This window comes from Hypanus sabinus, chromosome 21, assembly GCF_030144855.1.
Source record: "Hypanus sabinus isolate sHypSab1 chromosome 21, sHypSab1.hap1, whole genome shotgun sequence".
Lineage (NCBI taxonomy): Eukaryota > Metazoa > Chordata > Chondrichthyes > Myliobatiformes > Dasyatidae > Hypanus > Hypanus sabinus.
The window spans coordinates 38017431-38043594 of NC_082726.1; the positions used below are offsets into that span (position 1 = coordinate 38017431).

Consider the following 26164-nt stretch of genomic DNA (forward strand, 5'->3'; position numbering starts at 1 on the left):
CTGAGTGTGTAACATTTACAAATATATATGTAGCATAAATAAATATCCTTACCTAACCCCAACATTCCCATCTGAAATGTGCCAGACATTTCATCCTTAATGCTGTCTTCAACATCTTTGTTAGTTATTTGATAATATTCTTCAAAAACTATAAGCAAAGAAAAAACAATTTTGAAATTTGAAGATGACAGACCTCACTCTTACATCATGGAATAGTTTTAAGCTATTGCTGCAGCAAGGGTCATGTATAGATAAACTTTCAAATTATTCAAGGATACATTAATAGAAAGAAGATTAAAAGAGCAAAGTTTTATAAAGTTGCATTCACTTCAAGAACCCTTACACAGTGCACAAATGAGGTATCAGCTGTAAGATCAGCATTTAGTACCCAATTACAACTTTATGTGGAGTAGATGAGTTAGGGCAAATATGGAAGAGGAAATTACAAATGTTAAGGCCTAAGTAACATCTGCCAGTGGTGTAGAGATTAACAACAGCAGGCAAACATAATTGGAATGTATTAGTAAAGTGTATCAAAATTCAAGAATTAATTTTTTATATGAAACTCAGAAACATAAAAGGAACAGAAAAAAACAGAAATAGAAATAAAACAAACACAAAGTGAATATTTCATCTCGACTGGTAGCTTAGAGACCAAGAGGTGTGCCTATATATGACTTCACACGGTTAATTCCAAAAATACTCCATTAACTGAAACTGCCATTTTTCCAAGGGTAATCAGGGATGGGCAATAAATGCAGGTCAAAGCCCAGATCCTTCAAAACTAATAAATTATATAGAAAACTAAAGTTAAACATTCAAGGTCAGCAATAAGCAGTCATGTGGGTAATGAAACAGCAATAGGTGACAATATGTTATCCACAAATTGTTAACGTGTAAGAAAGATAAAGGACTCAAAAGGTTATCATAAGGTAACCAAGACGCATTTGTGTTTTCAAACATGCAACTTAAAAGCCAAAAATGAGTATAAATATTTTTGTTACGTTTCTTTGCACCACAAGAGGACACTAAGTTATCGCATTCTATGCTGGCTCTCAAAGTAATTATATAAATCCCATGCCCACATTTCACTATAATATTCTCACACATACATCGATTACCCACCCTCTGCCGTGACACACACACACAATCCCCACTTCCCCCACCAACCAACTACAGTGGATAAGTAACCTACTAAACTACACAAGGAATATGGAAGGAAATGTAAGCAACAGAGAAAACCCACATACACACAAGGAGAGAATGCAAACTCCACACAATGAACAACAGAACATAGGTCACTGAAGCTGTGAAACCACAAATGGATCAGAAGGGTATAGATGTGGTGGGTCTATGCTAGTTTTTGTTTAGCAATGAATTTTTTGTCTGATCCATTTTGACAAACTCACCCTCATCTCAAATCGCACTCTCACTTCACAATTTGTTTTGAAAGAGTTAAGTAAATTGAATGTTTTTGGAAACTCCCTTACTTATATCATTGCCATCAATTACTAGAGAGCCCACCTAAAATGCCAGGCTCTGCACTTCATTAAACTATGGAGAGATGGGAACTTCCCCTCCTCCCAGAAAAAACATTTGTGTAATGATCAGGAGTCTCTACAGGTTCTTGAGCCCAGGGGCTACTGCTATTTGAAATACCATCACTAGTTTTAGACAGGATTGTTTATAGATAGAATGCTTGATCCCATAATCTGCCCTTTGAACACTCCCCTCATTAACTTTGAGGTATTAGCCTGAGATCAGCAATTAGGTTTTTGATAAGGCCCTACCAAGAAGACGATAAGAAAAAAGTAGGAGCACCTGGAGCTAAAATGGTAATAATTGCTGACCAGCAGTTGTCCACCGACAGCACTTTTAATGTTTTTTGTGCATTAGTGATTTAGTCGTGAGGTTTCACAGCACAGAAATTAGCCTGCATGTGCACATGACTCTTCCCCCCCTTAACCCACTGACACGACCCCATTCACTCATTTCAGTTGTCTCTATTACAACCAAATCCACATACCTGTGGGTCCTGCCTATTTAGCCATCTATAAAATGCTTCTTAAACAGAGTTTGTATGATTTTACCACCTCCCATAGCAGCACATTCTATCACACATCTAGATACTTTAAATATTGCGATTCCTTCCATCTACCTGCAACTCTGCACTTCAGTCAAGATTTCACCCCCCCCCCCCCATCAAACTTATCCATTCCAAGGAACACAAACCTTGATAATTCAGCCTTTCATCATAAGCAAAGCAGTCCACAGTACAGAGGCCTGGACTGCTCATTATATTTTAGATGTGCCCTTCTCACAGTTTTATAACAATGTAACATGAGCTTCCTGCTCTCATATTCTATGAAGGCAAGTATCATATATGCCTTCTTCACCTTGTCATCTACCTATGCTGTTACCTTTAGAGATCTGCATAATTATACAATATTTCTGTTTCACAATAACATCTAGAATCCTACCATTCATTGTGTATGTCCTATTCATGTAGGCCTCCCAGAAGAGCATCAGAATCAGGTTTATAATCACAGGTATGTGTTGTGAAATTTGTTAACTTACCAGCAGCAGTTCAATGCAATACATAACAATAAATAAATGAATACCAGTATATGTGTATGGAATTGATTAAAAATTGTGAAAAATCAAAAGTAATATATATTTTAAAAGTGAGGTAGTGTTCATGGGTTCAATGTCCATTTAGGAATTGGATGACAGAAGGAAAGAAACTGTTCCTGAATCGCTGAGTTTGTGCCTTCAGGTTCCTTTACCTCCTACCTGATGGCAACAGTGAGAATAGGGCATGCCCTGGGTGCTGGTGGTCCTTAATAATGGACACTGCCTTTCTGAGACACCACTCCTTTAAGATGTTCTGGGTACTTTGTAGGCTAGTGCCCAAGATGGAGCTGATTAAATTTATGACCCTCTGCAGCTTCTTTCACACTCATCAGATTTAAATTACAACTACCATTGCTCTGCCCATTTTACCAATGGATCAATATTTTTCTGTAACTCAAGACTATTCATTTCATTGCTAACACTACAAATTTGCATATCATTATTGCAGATGGAACAGGCAGACCTTGAAAGCATTGGGCAGAAAACTGTGTAGATTTTACATGGTCCACTAAATTAATTGTTTTTCCCTGTATGCTACATGGAACAAAAGCCTTGCATTTTTTATCCTTAACTAGTTTTAGTGTGGAAACAGCTACTGAGTTCAGTAGATGAGGGGATGAAGGCCAGGAGGTAAGGCATCTTTGACTGTGAGCTAACTGCCACTTCTGGTCATTTTCATTTCTGTGATCAGCCTGATGTCTGACAAGGATTTGTGCTGAGGCAGTAGTTTTCTGCTCCCAAAACCTAGTACAGGTGTCTCCCCCCCCCCCCATTTACAAAGGTAGAGGTCTAAGGTCTATGAAACCTTTCTTAAGCTGAAATGGTGTAAAGCGAAGAACCATTCGTTTATATGGGAAAGGTTTTCGTAAAAGCGAAAATCCTCTTTGTAATGCGAAAACAGGTTACTAATCTAGGTCTTTTGTAAAAGCGAAGTGGCGTAAAGTGAACATTCATAAAGCAGGGGACACCTGTATTATTGATTCCCGTATTCTATGCTGTGTTCCTGAAGGCCTTTGCTGGATGTGACATTGATCACTGGCATTGTCCTTCAGCCCACTTCTTCTGTAAGACACTCGGAATTTTGAAGCACAAGAAAATATTGCAATTTCTCTTTCCAAGCTGGAATTGGGAATGATGTAGGTCTGACCATTAAGCAAGGGGACTGTGGACCCCAGGTTGGGAACCCTTGATTTAAGCAAATGCTTGGCAGGTAGAACTTGGCATCAATTTAAATATTATTTCAAACCTAACATCAGGTTTTAATCTGATACCTATTTATCCAGGGACAAGAACAATTTCAACTAGACACAGAGTTACTATCAAATCAGCTCCTTGTGGATTTCCCGTGGATGCAGTAGCCCAATACGAGTACCTTGAACGCAACTTGGACGATACAGTCATGATGATATTTTAGGAAATTTTGAAGCATTAAAATTAACCTTTTGTTAAAAACCTAACTTAGTTTGTGAAATGATTTTTAAATTCTCCAAATTTGCCTGGTGGTGACTTCTTCAAAACAAAAATCATTTGCCGATAAAATACTTACACAATTATACAAATAAAACACTTTATCTGGAAAAGCTCAGTTCCTGTTTGTTTAATTATGCACTTATTTGAAATAATTGGTTAAATCTTGTGACAAGTTACATAACGCTGATAAATGATTTTTGTCATAGTCTCAGTAATTAAAAAACTGAATAGAGAAAGCACTCTATAAAAGTAGGAGGGAGTGAAATAATTAAACTTGTACAAACTACATATTGTGACCCCAAGCGAACTTATTTCAGCTACTGGGCTACAAAGCTCTAACAGAAAACCAAGCAAATTCAGCTGCAAGGATAGAAAGTGCTAACAATGTGAAAGCAATAATATAGCCACTGAACATTGCAAATACTTTTCATGTGTTATATGTGCCAAAGGGACATGGGCTGAGCTCATGTTATTTTAAAGAAGGTTCTTTGGACATATCACATCTTGTGATGAGTACATGTCCCATTTTTTAGTAAACATTTCATGAAAAGCATTAAGATAGGTAGCAGTCAATTGAATATGTTAGGTAGTTTCAAATGCGATACGCATGCACACTACCTCTTCGGAGATGAGCAAAATTCCGCCTGCAGAAGACCTTAATGAATGTTGTCTCATCAGTTCCCCACTTGTCTTCTCCTGCAGCAAACAACTCCTAAAATGAAACACATTGATCAATTGTGCAGTACAGATAATGTAATTGTATATTAAACCATATGATCAAAGCTCAATTGTTACAGGAAAAACAATCTACTTTTTAAATAAAGGTTTAAATATTAACTGTGAACTTGGCTTCAATAGTACTTCTGCATCTGAGTCACAAAACACTTGGAATAAACATAGTCAAGAATTTAAACAACTAATATGATATTTTCAATCAGTATCTAAGCTGTACAAATCGACGACTCTTTGACTATATGAATGCTGTATTATCTGCTACATAACGGATTAAAAACTACATTTTCAGGAAAGCCTAAAAAATCTCATTTACTTTCCAAAAACAGAACAGAAAGAACAATTTTAATCTTTGCCAACATTAATCAGTAGAGTAAAAATACCATTTGCTCACTTGAGCTCAAAGTGCATATATTAGTCACTGCACTGGCTTCACAATAGATCAAACTCTAAGAGGATTAAGCAAATAATGAAAAATATACACAGCAAATTTTTAATCATCTTTAAGATGCTAGTCTCAATTTCATATTTAAAGAGATTTCACAGTATCATCTCAGCTGCCGATGAATGTTTGACATCATGAATGTGACAATAGCTGCATAGTGTTTGGAGGGCTCCCAAGGAATAGGGTAGTATACAATTTCCCTCTTCATGGTTTTTGACTAACACTAGAGTTTATAAACTGATGCAATATTGGATCGCTGATGCAGTCTGACAGGTTTAATCCTGTATTTTACTAAACCTTCCAGTTGGAGCTGTGTGAGTACCAGAAAACAAGGAGTGAATAGTCCTGACGACAACAGAACAAAACAAATTCAGAGTAATCCTGATGGCAGGGCAGGAACACATTCTCCAGGAAACAGACTACAACTTTCAGACGATAGGCAGAAACTTATCAAGATAAATTTTACAGTTTTAGACCAGTTCTAAAACTAAGCAGAAGCAAGGGAAAACATACAAAGAAGAAACTTCTGAGAATAATGCATAACTGGAATTAATGAACAGACATCATTCAGGATTATCTGTCAACCCAATACCTTTCTAGTGAGCACCTGAAGATAGTGATCACAATTATATTATTTGAAGCATTGAAATAATAAAATACTCACTGCAATACTAATAATGATATTGAAATGGTGTTATTTGGATTTATTATCTATTACAAGTATAACTTGTTTGTGATTCAATATGGTTTGGATATTTTTAAAAAATCAAATTTATATGCTCGTATGTTTAAAGTCGATACAGGTTCATGTCTACAATCTTGAAATAATCAGCAGCACCAACAATGGATTGTCTTAAATTCCCAAACCTTTTGGGAATTCATACACAGAACATCAGATATGTTTTTGAAAATGTTCATAAATAAAACTGTCTTACTATTCACTTTTAAATGTCATAAAAGTTTGGCATTGTAGAGCATCATTTGCCATCTGAGAGAGTGCTCTTGCATTCTATTTAACCTAAGTTTGATTTGAACTTTTAAGTAAAATATGCAGTGCTTACCTGAGCATCAACTTTTGCAAGACTTGCATCTACATGTTGACTTTCATCTCGTTTCCCCTAAAAAGATAGTTCAGTTCAGGTGGAATCTCAATACAATAAAAATCATAACACAATTATTCGTGGGATTTGTATCAACATACAAAAATATACAAAAACAAACAATATGTTGTTTACAGAGGAGTTTAGATATCAGTGCTGGAAGTCTACCGAATGAAATCCAATAAAATGTCTGTCTGTGCTTTCTGTTGACTAATATGCCTATATTGATGTCAAAGGGTTACTTTCCATTTAACAAGAGATATGAACCTGACTGATCTATCCCTCCCCAATCAAAAAGCAGAGAAACCAATTGTCCCAGTGTGACTGGCCAGTTACGACAAATTATGCATCAAAATCAAAATCACTGAAATTATAGCCTGGCACTAAATTATTTCTTTAAGCTATCTGATACTGTACATTTTCAGTCTTCTTACCAGAAGAACATACTAAAATTTAATATTTTGTTTTGAAATAAAATTATGTAGCCACTGTTCTCATTCATTGGTGGGATTTGAATTCCTATCTCCTGATTATCTTCAGGCTTTGGGATTGTAATATCAGGAACATAGCTACAGAGTTACCATTCCCTTACAGCAAATGTGGCAACACCTACATTATAGATGGAAGGAAATTTGAAAGCATCAACACGTTGAATGTTATAGGCGATTAGACATTTTGTTGGAAATAGTTCTCTTGACAGCCATGTGTCAATTATGAATAAAAGTTTTCACAACGCAACATCTTTTTCACACTTAGAAGAGCTGACTTCTCTCTTTATTGTAAAGAGGTGTCAAAATAACACATTTCCATCAAAATGACATGGATTAAAGCAGACTGACCTTGAGTAGGGACAAAAGGAGTTTTTCAAAATCACCAGCATTCTCATCCTGCAGAGATTCCTTTAAACTAACCGCATTCTCTATCAGAAAGAAATAACACCAAGTTTTTTTTTCTTTTACCTCCACTATACAAATATGTTTTTAGTCTATTCCATTTCAGAAATACACTCAGTGGCCATTTTATTAGGTACACCTGTACACTTGTTCATTAATGCAAATATCTAATCAGCCAATCGTGTGGCAGCAACTCAATGCATTAAAGCATATAGACATTGTCAAGAAGTTCAGTTGTTTCCAGACCAAATATCAGGAAGGGAAAAATATGATCAAAGTGACTTTGACAGTGGAGTGATTATTGATGCCAAACAGGATGATTTGAGTATCTCTGAAACTGCTCATCTCCTAGGATTTTCATGCACAACAGTCTTTAGAGTTTACAGAGAATGGTGCAAAAACAAAATCTAGTTTGTTTCAATTCTGTGAGCAAACACACTTTGCTAATGAGAGAGGACAGAAGAGAATAGCCAGACTGGTTAAAGTTGACAGGAAGACGTGTTACAACTTCAGATTGAAGTTGAAGAGCAATTCTGAATGCACAACCTGTCAAACCTTGGAGTGGATGGGCTACAGCAGCAGACCACACCAGGCTTCAACTCCTGTATCTGATAAAGTGGTCACTAAGTGTATGTTATACAGTTGCAGTAATGTTAAAACCAAATTTAAACAAATTTAAGATTACATTAAAAATTGATGCAGTCTACATATTTCTTTTCAATAGAACAGGCTCTCAAGTCTAAACATTATATTTCACAGTGATGCAATAGAATGATTGATAACACTTTCAATGCAGCCCCTTACATGCTTGCTTTGCAGAATACCTGCACTCAATCCACAAAAATGACCTTGAGCTTCTGGGCACCTTAATTCCCATCACATTAGCTCTCTGACCCACCTGTCTACAGCTATTGCACTCTTACAAGGTCTAAAATGTCAGGAAATGTAGAGGAAGCTTGACCCAAAAGCAAAGCAGTGGAGAAAATTCAGCAATGAACGACAACCTTAATAACAGTTTGTAAAAATACCAAGCCAGAAGGGTCCACAAAACAAGAGAGAACAGATATTAAAAACCCACGCAAAAAGGTACGTAACTGAAGGCTAGGAGCAACTGGCTAAGTCTGGCTGGTTCAAATGAATGAATAAGGACTGTGGATGAAAGTTGGGTTTAAGTAGGCTGCAGGTGATCATTTGGAAACAAGTGGCAGGTGACTCTTGTTAGCTGAGGGGAGGTGAGAGATTGCTTGGTGCAGTGCATTCTGAACATAGTAGTCACTGTCGTCAAAAGTTACAGAGGCTGGCATTTTGCACTACCTATAATGTGATTGAGGGAGCCTACAGCAGGAAATTCAAATGGGGAATTTAAGTGATAATATGGAATGGAGTTTGGCAAGAAATAAAAGGAAAATAAGTCATTTGAAATGGGTTCAGATGAAGAGATATGCTGCAACTGTGGAGGTGTTCATAGTGCTGCATATTTAGGTTGCCTTGTTTTACAAAAGGCTTGGGAAATTCAGAAGGTGAAGTTAGCACATAATATTTCTTTTACTAGCGGTGCGAGAAGATTTGATTTCTCTACATCTGTTGGGTGTCGGGTTAAAACCGACACTTACAAGGAGTTGGATAGAGGAAGATCATGGAGTGAGGTTGTACAGGCAGTGAGTGGGTGAGGTGTTGATTCTTAAAAAAATAGATTTTCCTGTGTTTCTGTGTGCTGTGGTTAATGGAACAGTACGGGTAAGAAAGAAATCTGATAGAGTCAGGATAGTGCTGGATGCAGCGCCAATATATTTAGGTTTAGAGGGAAGTAGTGCAGAAAAGGTTTACATTAAGTACTTCGGAGAGAAGATTTGGGGAGTGATAGTAGAGTCAATGGGCTGGTGGTGGAGGGCGACTCTACACAAGGTGCTTTCATTGATTGTTTCTAATCAACTTGAAGTCTTTCATTGGAATGTGACAAGTCGGTTTGCCAACGGACGGGAATTTAAAGCACACGTTTTAGGTTTTTGTGTTCCCTTACATATTATTTGTGGATAAGAAACTTGGTTCCAACCAAATTTATCATTAAAGATTCTGGGATATGAGGTTGTGAGATATGATAGAAATACAGCTGTGGCAGGAGGCTGTGCCACCTTTGTGAAAGAGGGTTTATTGTACAGAATTTTGCTTTCCCCAAAGAATACCAAATATATAACTACTGAATTGTTATATCCACAGGGTGGCATCAAAATTGTGAATGTTCATAATCCAGATCAGGAACTGTCTATGGAAGGGTTGGGGAGAATAGTGGGAAATTATTCTGGTAAAACTATTTTTTCTGATGACTTTAATGCACATAGTGTTTTGTGGGGCAGCAAGACCTCAGATGTTAATGGAGCAATAGTAGAGGAGTTTTGGGAGAATATGATTTAATTTGTTTAAATAATAGAAGAAAGGCAAGGGTCTTCATATCATAGCAAATCATATTGCTAATGGTAGGGGCTCTTGTCTGGACTTGACTCTCATTTCTGCTCCACTTGCTGGACTTAGTAGTTGGGTTGCAATGGCTGATTGTATGGGGAGTGATCATTTCCCAGTCCTATGTGTTGTAGGGATCAAGGTTCACTGGAAGAATTTGGGTTCTGGTACTAAATGATATTTTAAGAGGGCAAACTGGGAAAAAATTTCTATTGAGTGTGAGCAGGTGATTTCAGAGAAGAAGACCGTCAGAGTATAATTTCCTGTTTGTGTGGGGCAGCCCATCAAGCTGTTCCTTTGGTGTCTCAGACAGCTGGTAAGAAATATGTTCCTTGGTGTACACAAGAACGTATAGAGGCTATCAGAGACTGGAGACAGGCATTTTGTGTTTTGAAACACTGATTAATGCAAGAAGCCTTGATTAACTTTCAGATGAAAAGAGCAATAACAAGAAGAGTTATTTGGAATGTTAAAATAGGGGCTTGTAGGGGATTTTTCCAAATCATATGGGAGGAAAACTCATAAGACAGTGGTGTGGAGAATGCTAAAGAAAATAAATGGTGTCAGAGGTTATCACTAGATTCCAGTGTTAGTGGAGAATAGAAATTCGGCTACAACAGACAAAGAAAAGAATAAATGTCTGGGAAACACGTTTGCAAAAATACGTAGACTAGACAATTTAGGCAATGAGCATATTAAGAGATGATATTGTAGTTTGATGGAGAACGGGAAGGTTTCTGAGAAAGAGCTGCTTGAGAATGCCATGGATGATGATTTTATGTTGGCTGAACTGAAATTTGCTGTCAATAATGCCAGCACTACAGACCCAGGACAGGATATGGTTAGCTAGCATATGCCCCAGCATCTGCCTGGGAGAGTCATAAAGAAGTTGCTTGAGTTTTATAACGTCTGGAAGCAAGGAATGTTCCCAGGAGACTGGAAAGGGCTCTGGTGTTGCCTGTTGTTAAAACTGGGAGGGATCCAACACTGTCAAGTAGCTACAGGCCTATTACTCTCACTTCTTCACTATGTAAGATAATGGAAAAATTATAGCAATAAGGCTGATGTTTGTTTTGGGAAAGAAAGAATTACTTAGTTGCTACCAATGTGGGTTTTGTAAAGGAAGATCTACATATGATACCCTTGTACTACTGGGAAATGATATTCAGGAAGCTTTTACAGTAAAATAATGAGTGATTGCAGTGTTCCTGGGCATAGACAAAAAATATGATATGCTATGGAGGGAAGAACCTTTGATTAAATTCAGTAAGCTTTGTATTGGTGGGAGGCTTTACAAATGGGTCTTGGATTTTATGTTTGGCTGGTCATTTAGAGTGGGTGAAAAAGTGTCATCAGAGTTTTTGGTGGATAATGGGGCCCCCAAGGTAGTGTTATCAGTCCAATATTGTTTAATCTAATTATCAATTATACTTTTGATGATGTTGAGCCTAGGTTTAGATTATTTTTATATGCTGATGATGGGGCTCTGTGGAAAACGGGCTGTAATACTGCCTATGTGGTAAGGTCTGTGCAAACAGCATTATCAGCAGTGGAAGAATGGTTTTAAATTTTTAGTTTCTATGTCAGAATATATGGATTTTACTTGGAAACATGGGTTGGATAATATTCACCTGACTCTATATGGGTGTTCACTGTCTAGGGTTCCCATGGTTAAATACTTGGGATTGTGATTGGATGCCAGACTAACTTGGAGAACACATATAACGTTTCTGGAGGATAAATGTGAGCAGGTCATTAACTTTTTGTAGGTGTATGGTTGGGTATGACTGGGGCCTCTAGGGTGTGCTATTGATAATTTATCATGCTTTAATGTGTTCTTTTCTGGACTATGGTTGTATGATTTTTAGGGAGGCAGCTCGTTCAATTTTATATAGGATGGATTCCCTATAGGCCAGTGCACTTAGAATCTGTAGTAGAGTATTCCACACCATGAGATGCATTGGGGGTTGAACTAGGTTGACATGCAGAGAGAAAAATTGAGCCTTGCATACCAGACTTCCATAATAGGGGTGGTGGGGGGTGGAATGTCCCATTTGACATATTCAGTTTTAATAGATTGCTAGGGATCCACTAACAGAATTGGTAAATGATTTGGGTAGATAATTAGGGAATATGTGTGGGAGTATGGTCTTGGGGGATTTGTGGATTAGCCCAACAATGGCCTGGCTATGAGTTCCACCTCTGTCATTGCTGGGGATAGACAGGATCTTGTGGTAGTGAGGGGGTGTCTGGTCATCTATAGCAGAAGTATTTTTCCTTTTTGCCTATCTTTACAGGTTCTAAAGACCCAGTTAGTAATCAGATTGGCTCTGAGATATTTATCCCTTGGTTTAATGTTGAGGTGGGAAAAGGTTGACAGATGGGTCGTCTGTCTACAAAGTAGAATTTATTGCCATTATTATTAGTTTGCAATGGGTCGAACAAGTTAAGCCAAATAGCATTATGTTCTGCTCAGATTCTGCCTCGTTACAGCAGAGTTTGGAATCAAAGCGTTCAAGTTGATGGAAGTGTAATACAATTTATATGTTCTGGAGAGTGTGGGAATTGTAGTACATTTTTGTTGGATGCCAACACACATGGGTGTATCAGGTAATGAAAGGGCAGATGTTATAGGAAAACAGGCACTTACTAAGTCAGAGGTAGATATTATAGTCAATATGGGAAAGTACACAGCCAAGTATTAGGTTGGCTGGGATTAGAAAATGGCAGAATTTGTGGGTTAGGAGTAGGACAAGGAGGTGATATTACAACTTGGTTCCACAGTTCAGGTTAGGCACCTTTTGGGAAGTAATAGCAGGGAAGATGTGTGGTTGGTGAAATTGAGGTTAGGACGCACAGGTTTCCACTCTTGTTCGTAAACATGGGAACAGATGATGTGACTTTTGTAAGGCACCAGAGACAGTGGAGCATGTGATGCATCATTGTCCAACCAACACATACTCCACTCTCCCCTCCTACCCCTCCTCACAGCCCCCCACCCTGTTCTCATGACTACACCCCTCCCTCACCTGAAACCACCACGGTGGGCTTCACAGCTGAACAGGTGAGAAGACAGCTGAAATGTCTCCACACAAGCAAGGCTGCAGGCCCGGATGGCATCAGCCCCAGGGTGCTCAAAGCCTGTGCCCCCCACCATGTCTTCAACCTGAGCCTGAGTCTCCAGAGGGTTCCTGTGATGTGGAAGACGTCCTGCCTCATTCCTGTACAGAAGACGCCGTGCCCCAGTGGCTCCAATGACTACAGACCGGTGGCATTGACCTCCCACATCATGAAAACCCTGGAGAGACTTGTTCTATAGCAGCTCCGGCCTATGGTAAGGCAACACTTAGACCCCCCAGTTCGCCTATCAGCCCCAACTAGGAGTTGAGGATGCCATCATCTACCTGCTGAACCGTGTCTATGCCCACCTGGACAAGCCACCGAGCACTGTGAGGGTCATGTTTTTTTACTTCTCCAGTGCGTTCAACACCATCCGCCCTGCTCTGCTGGGTGAGAAGCTGACAGTGATGCATGTGGATGCTTCCCTGGTGTCATGGATTATTGATTACCTGACTGGCAGACCACAGTACGTGCGCTTGCAACACTGTGTGTCAGACAGAGTGGTCAGCAGCACTGGGGACTGTCCTATCTCCCTTTCTCATCACCATCTACACCTCGGACTTCAGCTACAACACAGAGTCTTGCCATCTTCAGAAGTTTTCTGATGACTCTGCCATAGTTGAATGCATCAGCAAGGGAGATGAGGCTGAGTACAGGGTGACGGTGGGAAACTTTGTCACATGGTGCAAGCAGAATCATCTGCAGCTTAATGTGAAAAAGACTAAGGAGCTGGTGGTGGACCTGAGGAGGGCTAAGGCACCGGTGACCCCTGTTTCCATCCAAGGGGTCAGTGTGGACGTGGTGGAGGATTACAAATACCTGGGGATACGAATGGACAATAAATTGGACTGGTCAAAGAACACTGAGGCTGTCTACAAGAAGGGGCAGAGCCGTCTCTATTTCCTGAGGAAGCTGAGGTCCTTTAACATCTGCGGGACGATGCTGAGGATGTTCTACGAGTCTGTGGTGGCCAGTGCTATCATGTTTGCTGTTCTGTGCTGGGGCAGCAGGCTGAGGGTAGCAGACACCAACAGAATCAACAAACTCATTCGTAAGGCCTGTGATGTTGTGGGGGTGGAACTGGACTCTCTGACGGTGGTGTCTGAAAAGAGGATGCTGTCCAAGTTGCATGCCATCTTGGACAATGACTCCCATCCACTCCATAATGTAGTGGTTAGGCACAGGAGTTAGGCCAGAGGCTCATTCCACCGAGATGTAGCACTGAGCATCATAGGAGGTCATTCCTACCTGTGGCCATCAAACTTTACAACTCCTCCCTCGGAGTGTCAGACACCCTGAGCTAATAGGCTGGTCCTGGACTTATTTCCACTTGGCATGATTAACTTACTATTATTTAATTACTTATGGTTTTACATCGCTATATTTCTACACTATTCTTGGTTCGTGCGACTGTAACGAAACCCAGTTTCCCTCGGGATCAATAAAGTATGTCTGTCTGTCTGATCATGGTGTGCCACAGATATTCTTTAGAATGTAGGAAGCTGTTTAGGGAATTATTGGGTTGATCTGGGGTGCCTAGGCTGCAGGATATTCTAGCACTTGAAATCACGCAAGGCCCTGATTAACTTTTTAAATTAGAACAGATTTGATCCCAGTTATGGCTCCAGTACAGCAGGTGGCAGTAATGCACCTTCCTGATACATAGGTGCGAGCTACCATTAGCACAAAAGAGGACGAGGAGACTGGGAGGTGCCTGCCTGTGCAGGTCTGACACGTCAAGTTTGTGGAGCAGCACCTCATCTTGTGTCCAGCATGTTGCAGCCTTCAAATATCAACTTTAGTTAACTAACTTTTTCAGTTTATCTGTAGCAGAACTGACTATTTCTGCCCACCATCACGTTGGCTCCATTTTTCCTTTCCCATCTCTTATGGCTGGACATGTGCCAGGCTTTAGATGCTTCAGAAAGGATAGGGAACGAGGCAAAAGAGGTGAGGGCGTGGCACTGTTGATCAGAGATAGTGTCACGGGTACAAAAAAGGAGGAAGTCGTGGAGGGATTGTCTATGGAGTCTCTGTGGGTGGAAGTTAGGAATAGGAAGGGGTCAATAACTCTACTGGGTGTTTTTTATAGTAGATAGGGAGACAGATTCTGGAAAAGAGTAATAACAACAGGGTTGGTGTGGTGGGAGATTTTAATTTCCCAGATATTGATTGGCATCTCCCTAGAATGAGGGGTTTAAATGGGGTAGAGTTTGTTGGATGTGTTCAGGAAGGTTTTTTGACACAATATGTAGATAAGCCTACAAGAGGAGAGGCTGTACTTGATCTGGTATTGGGAAATGAACCTGGTCAGGTGTCAGGTCTCTGGTCTCTCAGTGGGACAGCATTTTGGAGATAGTGATCACAGTTCTTTCTCCTTTATCATAGCATTGGAGAGGGATAGGAACAGACAAGTTAGGGAAATGTTTAATTGGAGTAATGGGAAATATGAGACTATCAGGCAGGAACTTGGAACCATAAATTGGGAACAGATGTTCTCAGGGAAATGTACGGAAGAAATGTGGCAAACTTTCAGGGGATATTTGCGTGGGGTTCTGAGTAGTTGCATTCCAATGAGACAAGGAAAGGATAGTACGGTACAAGATCTGTGGTGTACAAAGGCTGTTGTAAATCTAGTCAAGAAGAATGAAGAGCTTAGGAAAGGTTCAAAAAACTAGGTAATGATAGGAGTCTAGAAGATTATAAGGCTAGCAGGAAGGAGCTTAAGAATGAAATTAGGAGAGCCAGAAGGGACCATGAGAAGACCTTGGCAGACAGGATTAAGGAAAACCCCAAGGCATTCTAGAAGTATGTGAAGAGCAAGAGGATAAGAAGTGAGAGAATAGGACCAATCAAGTGTGACGGTGGAAAAGTGTGTATGGAACCGGAGGAAACAACAAAGGTACTTAATGAATATTTTGCTTCAGTATTCACTATGGAAACAGATCTTGGCGATTATAGGGATGACTTGCAGTGGACTGAAAAGGTGGAGAATGTAGATATTAAGAAAGAGGATGTGCAGGAGCTTTTGGAAAGCATCAAGTTGGATAAGTCACCGGGACCAGGCAGGATGTACCCCAGGCTACTGTGGGAAGCAAGGGAGGAGATTGCTGAGCCTCTGGCAATGATCTTTGCATCATCAATGAGGACAGGAGAGGTTCCAGAGGATTGAAGGGTTGTGGATGTTGTTCCCTTATTCAAGAAAGAGTGTAGGGATGGCCCAGGAAATTATAGGCCCCAGTGAGTCTTACTTCAGTGGTTTGTACTTTGATGGAGAAGATCCTGAGAGGCAGGATTTATGAACATCTGGACAGGCATAATATAATTAGGAATAGTCAACATGGCTTTGTCAAAGGCAGGTTGTACCTTACGAGTCTGATTGAATTTTTTGAGAATGTGAATAAACACATTGATGAAGGATTGAGCCGTAGATGTAGTGTACATGGATTTTAGCAAGGAATTTGATAAGGTCCCCCATGCAAGGCTTATTAAGAAAGTAAGGAGGCATGGTATCCAAGGGGACATTGCTTTGTGGATCCAGAACTGGCTTGCCCACAGAAGGCAAAGTGTGGTTCTAGACAGGTCATATTCTGCATGGAGGCCGGTGACCAGGCATTGATCATGTGGATAGTCAGAGGCTTTTCCCCAGGGCTGAAATGGCTAACACAAGAGGACATAGCTTTAAGGTGCTTGGAAGCAGGTACACAGGAGATGTCAGGGGTAAGTTCTTTTTTTAAAAAACACAGAGTGGTGAGTGCGTGGAATGAACTGCCAGCGGCGGTGGAAATGATAGGGTCTTTTAAGAGACTCCCAGATGGGTACATGGAGCTTAGAAAAATAGAGGGCTATGTGTAAAGCCTACATAGCTCTAAGGTAGGGACATGTTTGGCACAGCTTTGTGGGCCGAAGGGCCTGTATTGTGCTGTATGTTTTCTATGTCCCATAGTTTTATCATTAGCAACACATTACATGGACAAGAAGCTTGGTCTGAACCACTCCTTAACTACTACAATGGGTCATCTATTTATACCCCATCACAGATACTCTCTTTTCTCCACCTACCTCTCCCCCAGCTTCTCTGCTAAAACTAACTTGATTTCTCTGATGAAAAGCTTGGATCCAAAACTAATATTTATCTTTCCACAGATGCTGCTTAACCTGAAGGGGTATTTCCAGCAGTTTCTTGTTTTATTTCAGGTTGTGACATTCTATGTTTCCTTTAGAAACAGTTCCCACTATGATGAAGAATATAAACTGAGGCTTTAAGTCAATAATTCAAATCAACATCATATGATAGCTACAAAAACAACAGGAGTTACCAAAACACCAATAGAGTAGGACCTCAGCATCCTGCTCAATGCATGTAGAAACCACTGGACAATAAAGCACAGGAGGCATAAACGATCACGCTTCCCCCTCCAAGGAGTCACTGATCTAACCAGCTGTCTTGAGAATCTTTTTGATGTGAACTGATTATCTGAGAATTTGAACACACCAACTGCAGTCTTATTTGGGATTTTAGAAAGTTAGTAGCAGCTCAATGATTTGAAAGAAAGATCAACAATTTGTGGTCATAAAAAAAGGTATAACAGTAGTAAGATTATCAATAAAGTAAAACATTCTGTTTATAAATCTATAGAAAGGCTGAGACAATCTCAGGTCCAATGGATTAGTGAGACAGCCAAGAATTTGCATTAGAAGCCAAACATTGATAACCAGAAGCACTTAAAAGGAGGAATGGGCACATAAAGTTGCAAACTCAGCTTCATCATGGGCACTGGCCTCCCCAGTATCAAGAACATCTTCAAAGGGGCAGCATCAATCATTAAGGAAACCCATCACCCAGGACACACCCTCTTCTCATTGCTACCATCAAGGAGGAGATACAGGAATCTGAAGAGAAACACTCAATGTTTCAAGAACAGTTTATTCCTCCACCACCATCAGATTTATGAATGGACAATAAATCCATGTACACTACCTCACTATTTTTTAAAAATTAATTTTTATTTATCTTTTCTTTTTGTAATTTTATTGATTTAGTACACATTGAACTATACTGATGCAAAAAAACAAATTGCAAACTATGCACCAGTGATATTAAACCTGATTCTGATATCAGAAGGAAAATGTGGCTGTTGAAATTATATCAGCAGGCAGTAGTTGACAAGGAACTATGTATACCTGAAGGGAAGATGGAGGAGAAACCAATAATTAACCAGCCACTGTGATTTAGGAGACATAACAGAAAACGGTTCAGTATTTTAGTCTGAGTGCCCAAAATTGCCACAAATGCCAATCACAAAATGAAGGGGATAACGAAAAATGTGGTTTGAAAGTTCAACAGAAGTAAAAAAAAAATACCCGAATAGGGCAAGGAAGGGGAAGTGCGAAAGGTAAATTGTAGAATTGAAAGGGCAGTTCCAGCAGTATAAGGGAATGTAATATTAATTAATGCTAACTAGAACCCTATGGAACAGTGTTTGCCAAATGATGGAATAAAAAAAAATAGGTTTATCCACACCCATCAATCACATTTAACATTGCATTATACTCTCAGGTGCATATTGAGTCAATCTGTGCTACCAAACACCACACTTTAGCTACAATAGTTTACAACAAAAGAACTCACTGGCAATTACCTGAAGCATTTCTGAAAATACAGCTTGAGGTAATGAGGAAGTGCAAAAGATGCAGGTAAATAAGATTAGTGTAGATGAACAAAACAACTAACATGAGCATGGTAAGCCGAAGGGCTTGCTTCTCTGGTGTGTAACTCTACAACTGCGAAACAAAGTGAATCATGGGTTTGCTATCAGTGACCAAAGGAGGAGCATCTCCCAAGTCTGAAGAGCAAGTGCTGTAAGGTCCTCTGGCAGAACTGGAGAAGATTAATCCAATAGCAACAGCGAAACTGAAGGACACATTAAAGGGGGGAGGGGTAGATTTTCAAAAGAAATAAAAATAACAGGATTTTTATCATGGGTGACTTCAACCTCCCTAAAATTGATTGGCACCTCCTTAGAGGAAAAGGTTTAGAAGAGGCAGAATTTGTGAAGTGTGTCCAGAAAGGATTCCTGACACAACATGTAGACAGGCTGACTAGGAGTGGCCATACTGGATCTGGTGCTAGGCAATGAACCAGGTCAGGTGACAGATCTCTCAATGGGTGAGCATTTCAAACACAGTGACCACAACTCCCTGACTTTTACCATACCATATCCTTGGACAGGAGTAGGTGCACACGATATGGGAAAGTATTTAATTATGGAACGTGGAATTATGATGCTATTAGGCAGAAAATTGGGAACATAAATTTAGAACACAGAAATGTGGAGATTGTTTGGGGAGCACTTACATGGGGTTCTGGACAGGTTTGTCCCATTAAAGCAAGGAAAGGATAGTAGAGTGAATGAACCATGGTTGTCAAGAGATGTGGAATATCTAGTAAAAAGGAAGAAAGAGGCTTACTTACGACTTAGCAAGTAGGGAATAAACAGGGCTTTAGAGGGATACAAGGTAGCTAGGATGGAATTGAAGAATAGACTTTGCAGAGATAGAAGGGGGCTTGAGTAGGCCTTAGTGAGTAGGATTAAGGAAAAGCCCTTTGCATGTTTCCCTCACATGCTTCAGCTTCTTCCACATATTCATTAGACCTGTAAGATGCTACAACTCTGAAATATGGAACAGGTAGCTCAGGAGTGGATCAAAGTAAGAACATAATGCTTGTGTGTGGTTTCTTTATCAATAGTTACGAAAGCAAACATCATGATTACTACAGAAATTAGGAAATAATTCCATTACCTGATTGGTAAGCTTCAGCCAATTCAAGAATTTGTTTGTTTGTTCTTGTAGTTAAAATTTCTACTAGAATATGTTCATCAGTTCCAGCACCCTATTAAAACAAAAAATTCAAATTGTATCCAAGATCTTAATAAAATTTAGGAGTAGAAATTATGCTCCTCCCTTTCAGCACTTTTCCCTGCAAATGCCAAAGTACTGCAACTACTCATACACCTCCTCCCTCACCTCCATTCAGGGCCCCAAACAGTCCTTCCAGGTGAGGCAACACTTCACCTGCAAATCTGCTGGAGTCATCTATTGTATCCAGTGCTCCCAATGTGGCCTCCTCATTATTGGTAAAACTTGTCCATCTGCCAAAAGCAGAACTTCCTAGTGGCCAAACATTTTTAATTCTGATTCCCATTCCCATTCTGACATGTTGGCCCATGGCCCATCAAAGATGAGGCTACCCTCAGGGTGGAGGATTAACACATTCTATGCCATCTGAGTAGCCTCCAACCTGATGGTATGAATATCAACTTCTCCTTCAGATGAGAAAAAACTCTCCTTCCCCACTCTGGCCTTTTACCTCTTCTCACCTCCCCCAGGGTCCCCTCCTCATTCCCATTTGTCCTATAGTCCTTTCTCCTCTCGTGTTAGATTCCTTCTTCTCCAGCCCTTTATCCTTTCTACCCACAATGGATTTTTTTCAGTCTATCCCTTCTCCCCTTTTAGATTTAGACCAAACATGTGGGCCTAGAAATTTGGGAACTTTATCTTTGAGAATTCTCCCTCAAGCAAGACTAATATATTTTTATACAAGAAATGGATTTGTCTTAAAGAATCCTTGGCATTGTCTTTCATATTCAAATAATGGATCAGTGCAGCAGGAATAATCCAAACGTGAGCAGAGGAAGATAGGCTTTCAGCAGATGCTGCGGGAAGTTCTCAGACATTTCATGCCCTTAGGAGGGAGAAAGAAAAGAGCAAAATGTAACATCAGCTTCCTAGATTATGGCCTAACTCAAACGTTAGGCTTTTCAGGATGAAGATAGGGCTAGCATTGTTGTAATTAATTGGAGTTGTGAGAGGGGTAGTGCATGGGATGAATTACTATGTGATGGGGTGGGGGGTGGAAGAGTGCATCTCCTCCTCAAAGCACACATTCAGAAATAAGTGGCCAATTTATTTTGCTGCAGATGCTTGCACTAATGGGCGTTTCATAGAAAGCTTGTTTACCACTGGGGAGTTCAGCTAAGCATTTGGTCTTGTGGTGCATCCAGTGATGTCACAACTTGCTTCTAACAATGATGAGGGATGTCACTTACTTGTCCTTATTAAATTTGGCAGATGGTAGCCTTATATTTTTTCTTCATGGCACAGAAAGAGGCCATTCATCCCATCGTCATTGTTAACTCCAAGCAACCCCGATCAGTCCCATTTTACCACTTATTCTGCCATAATCCACCCTCTCTCATCAACTTCAGCCACCCACATTCACAAGGAGTAATTTACAGCTGCAAATTAACATACTTGCACATCTTTTGGATGTGGAAGGAATCCAGACCACCTGGAGGAAACCCACGTGATTACAGAGAGAGCATACAAACTCCACACAGTCAGAACTCAACATCAGAAATATACCCAGGTGGCACAAAACTGAGTGGCATCAGCATCAACTACTGCGCCAGTAGCTAGAAAGTTTGTGATTGAGGAAATTCGTGTAGCTTTTTTTTAAAGCTATGTAACTTTACTTGTGGAGGAGGACAAATATTAGCTGTGACTCACCTCCATTGCATATTTTAATTGCTGTGCATCAAACTTAGCAGGAGTCAGCATTAGTCCTTCAACCACAGTTTCAAAATCCCCTCCAAGCTCCCCCTTCAGTTCTTCAATTAGGTTCTGTAAAATTATAATCAAAGTTTACGTTTAAAATTGTATACAAAGTGCATTGGGATAAATAAACTAAAAAATATTACACAAAGGTTTGTTTTGGGCCACAGCTGATGTCAAACATGGAAAGGAATCATTTCCTAATACTCCAGCATATCTAACGATAAATGCTGTCAATATCCTGCTCTTCCAAACAGGGGGATGTACATCCTGTTGCTGTGTTCCTTATCCAATTTGCCAATATTTACAGCTAACACCAAGGCTTTGTTTCCAGCTGACATACTATCAGTGGATCCATTTACTCACAAGGTCAAATGTGTATTATCTGAAATGTTGACATTTATTGTCTTTCCCCTCAGAGCACTTGTCACTTGTTGTGTCCGGTGAATCCCCTTTGCCATGAAATGAATTGCACGATGTCTTGTGCTGCTAAGTAGTAAAAGATTAATAGTCAGTGTGTGGTTGGAGGCAGGATCCAAATCGTGGGCTGGGTAAGTGGCTGCAGCCTGATTTAGGAACAGGAGCAGTGGGATGTAGGAATGTGATATCCATACTTTTATGTTAACCTCAGGAAGTCCTTAACTCACAACATGTGAATAACAACTTATTGTAAAATGTGGAGAGAATTATTTCAAAAAATCATCCAAAGTTGGAATAATTTTAATTGAATATTCAAATTGACAATCCCAACTAGAAGCACTTCTATTTAAAAAGATTTTATGCATAAGTAGTTGCATGTTGTCAATAATACTTGTGGTATCTTTACAAGATACAAACCAAGTATTGGAAATATTACTACCAAAAGCACACTAGATTTCTGATGTTTTGCACAAGAAAATACAAGTACACTAAGAACCTTTTCATTCTGCCTTTATAATTCAGTACAATAACTATTTGTTTTAGTTTACAAAGGAGCCCCTATTCTAAATGTATGAAGAAATAGTCGATGATGCAATTTAGCATGCATCCATTACTATTCTATTATCAGGAAAGAAATTCCAAATATTTCAATATCTAGCAATTTCAAATTTTTAAAGAATTTTATAACCTTATATTTTACAATTTTTTTCAATATCATGAATTAAAGACCATGTCAATGACTATGAGGCATTCCTCATTATTCCAAAAGGTCTTGTGTCTTCTAAGCCTCCAGAACTGAAACATGCTCATTAGTGGCTCTATAGACATCTCTCTGGGAGTTGAAGGAGAACAGTTTGTAAGCCCCCAGTAGTCAAAAAGTAAAACATGGGAATATACAACATCCTATAGCAGCAATAATTCCCAAATCTAAACTATTTCATCCATATCCAGATCAACACTTTCTTTGCATTTATATTTATGCTTGATATGAAGGCTGAATTGAATTTGCTACTGATGCATTTGCAGGGAAAAAAAATCAGAGATAAATCCACAAAGATTTAATGTGGTATATTAAGGTTTAAATTCAAAGGTTCATTTATTATCAAAGCATGTATCCATATACAACTCTGATTTTTTAATTTTTTCAGATAGCCACAAAGCAAAGAAAGAACATAAAAGTTATTGAGAGAAACATCAAACCCATCCCCCATACAAAAATGGCATCCTAATCTTACGATAATAATTATAATATCTTTAAATATTAAGACTTTTACCTGATCATAAGCTGACTTGAAAGCTTGAATGATCTGTTGCCTTTGACAATTGGTTCTGCTTGACAGGAGATCAATAATGACATCTTCATCAGTTCCTTTCGGAATTAGTGCAAAAAATTAGTACTTGACTAAACACATCATGAGTAACTGTTTTACAAAGATAACAATAGCTATCACCATCACATATTTTGAGAAAGTTAGTTACAAGTTACAAAACATCTCATCAAACTTTCCTGTCCAAATAATTCACCTGCCCATGGTTCTGCATGGTGTTATTTTAAACACGACTATGGCTTGGACATTGCGTTATCTATCACACCCCAAGTCCTCAAGAATGACAAGTTATTGAAGCAGAAGTGTACCAAATGGCAAAGTACTTAAATGATGAGTTAATGGGTTTATTCACTATTACCTGAACTAGGAATTGGGTCATTTGAATGGAAGATATGAATTAAATGTTTTTTCTCAAAAATTTTAAAACGTTTTAAACCCAGGCTTCTTCTCCTAGAGTAAACCCAGATGACCAAAGAGATAACCCTAAAATTATTAAAGTTTGTGACAGGGCAGATGGTTCCACTTTTGAAGCATTCAAAAGCAGCAGCCTATAAATTCAAACAGTCACTTATTTGATAAAGAATTCCAAGAGAAACATCATTTTCTAAAAAGTGATTGCATTGTATAACAATCAATACAACTATATTTTCAACTCTATCAATAGAAGCTTAGCACTGTGATTTTGTACACTAACAACTAGGCAGCACTATCTTTGGTGAGTATGTTAATGGAATGCTGGGGCCTGTAGTGTCTTTTACTTGCCATGGGCCCTTCTCAGATACGGTTGTCTTGATGGAAATCGGAACAAAACTAGCAGCAATTGCAGAGTGGGTTAGAAGAGCTGCATGATCGTGACAGTCTGTGCTCTGTTACAAGGCCATCAGTAGCAGGTCCAGATAGTGCCTCGTTTTTGCACTACCTGCTGTTCTTATCACAAGCTGGTACATGCTGTGGGTACAGTTGATGGTGGCCCTGCTTCCCTTAACCCAGTGATTCCTATTACTCCTTCTCTTGCGGGAAGTCCTTGAGCAAGAGCTCTATATGTTGGGTTGTAAAGTTCTGTAGTGCATGGTAACAAAAAGTCCCTCTTCTTAGTACTACCATCCAGAAGGAGGTACGGGAACTTGAGGATTTTCATTCAAAGTTCTAAGGACAGTTTCTTCTCCTCTGCCATCAGATTTCTGAATGGTCCACATAGTCATGATAGCTAACCCACTGTTCCTCTTTTGTACAATTTGCTTAGTCATTTCTGTAACCAAAAAATAATATTTAAATCTTGCACTATACTGCTGCCACAAAACAGATTTAATGACATATGTTAGTGATAATAAACCTGACTTTGATTCTGAGATCCTGTCTTATGAGGCAGTTCTGCAGTGTACTGTAAAATCTCATTATGATGAAGTTAACGGCAGTCTGTAGGAAACATATTGCCTACCAAGGCTACTCCTTTGGTTGTTCTCAGCTGCAATGACTGGTCATTGCAGAGTGAGAAGTCTGGTCACACCAAAACCTAGCCACAGGGGAAACGTGATCAGGTAGGTTTAACAGGGTGGCTCAGGCCTGCTTGCCTGCTATGTCTCCAACTGAAAATAAAATAAATAAAAATATGAAAAAGCAGTTACGTTAGAATTGAGGGGTCAGTCAAGAACTCATTTCCTGGGTGAGCACAACCACCATGTTTATTGAGGACTAATAGGAAAGAGCTGAGGGCTCCAAGTTGAGCCTGAAACCTCAGGAAATCAATAAACCTGCTTCATCTCTGCCGAAGTTGACCTCCGGTATTACAGAGAGCGGGAAACAGCAAGCTATGACTCATCAGCTACAGCTGCCTGGAAAATCCTGAAGCCAAGAAGTGGTGACAGTTAGCCTTGAGCTCAATTAGCAGAAGTACAAGACAAGCCTGCTGTTCAGGCTCTCGATTGTCACATGACACCACTCTTGATTGGTCATAGCCTTTGGAGATGTCCCTCCTCAGAGAGGTTGTGATAGGACATGGTCTCCGCAAACCTAGGGTGGGATGTTTAATCTTATAGCTGAGCCAGTAGAATAATACACATGAGGAGCTGTCTAATTCTTAAATACCAGTAAAGGTCAGAAGGTCTAGAGGTGTTTCGTAGTAAAATTCTGAATCTAGACTTTCTTCTACAAATATGTGTAGCTTTTAAAGCACACAGCTGCAGAGAAACTAACATTACCAATGAGCACTACACACAGAATCTGGGGGAACACAGCAGGTCAAGCTGCATTTATGGAGGGAAATGAACAGATGACATTTTGGACCAAGACCCCTCATCGGGACTGGAAAGGAAAGAGACAGAAGCCAAAACAAAAAGCTAAGTGGAGGGGAGAGGGATAGGTGCACAAGAAGGCAGGAGAGAGGGGGAAGGTACTTAGGTGGGTAGGGGAGAGGGAATGAAAGGGAATGATGTGAGAAGCTGGGAGCAAATAGATAGAAGCGGCAAAGGGCTAAAGAAGGAATTTGATAGGAGAATTCAAATGACTGTGAAAATAAAGGGAAAGAGTTGGTAATTCCCTTACCTCGAATTCAAGTAGGTAATGTGCAACCCGAGAGGGTAGAGAGGGGAAGAAAAGGAATGGAAGGGCCACGAGAATGAGGAAAAAACAAGGGGATGGGGGAAACAAGGAGAACAGAAGTGAGTGGTTATTAGAAGTTAGAGAATCGATGCAGATACCATCCATTTAGAGACTACTAAGACAGAATACAAAGGGTTGCTTCTTCTGCTTGTGCCAGACCTCTTGGTGGCAGTGGAAGATGAGGCCAGATATGAGGAGGTCTGGCCTCATTATGAGGTAAAATATGATGGCAGAATACAGTATTAATGGTAAGACTCTTGACAGTGAGGAGGATCAGAGGATCTTGGGGTCCAAGTCCATAGGATGCTCAAAGCAGCTGTGCAGGTCGACTCTGTGGTTAAGGCGGCATAT

At 39.7% G+C, this 26164-nt stretch overlaps 1 protein-coding gene across 1 annotated transcript in view; it reads right to left on the reverse strand.

Moving 5' to 3' along the window:
* LOC132378975 (annexin A4-like) overlaps positions 1–26164 on the reverse strand; it is a 56675-nt gene that overhangs the window by 17822 nt on the left and 12689 nt on the right. Inside the window, exons 3-9 of the mRNA XM_059946376.1 lie at positions 23162–23256; positions 21423–21536; positions 19656–19746; positions 7221–7300; positions 6343–6399; positions 4723–4816; positions 53–148 (exon numbers count right to left, since the gene is read on the reverse strand). Of these exons, the coding sequence (XP_059802359.1) occupies positions 53–148; positions 4723–4816; positions 6343–6399; positions 7221–7300; positions 19656–19746; positions 21423–21536; positions 23162–23256 (627 nt within the window). The remainder of the gene's footprint in view (positions 1–52; positions 149–4722; positions 4817–6342; positions 6400–7220; positions 7301–19655; positions 19747–21422; positions 21537–23161; positions 23257–26164) is intronic.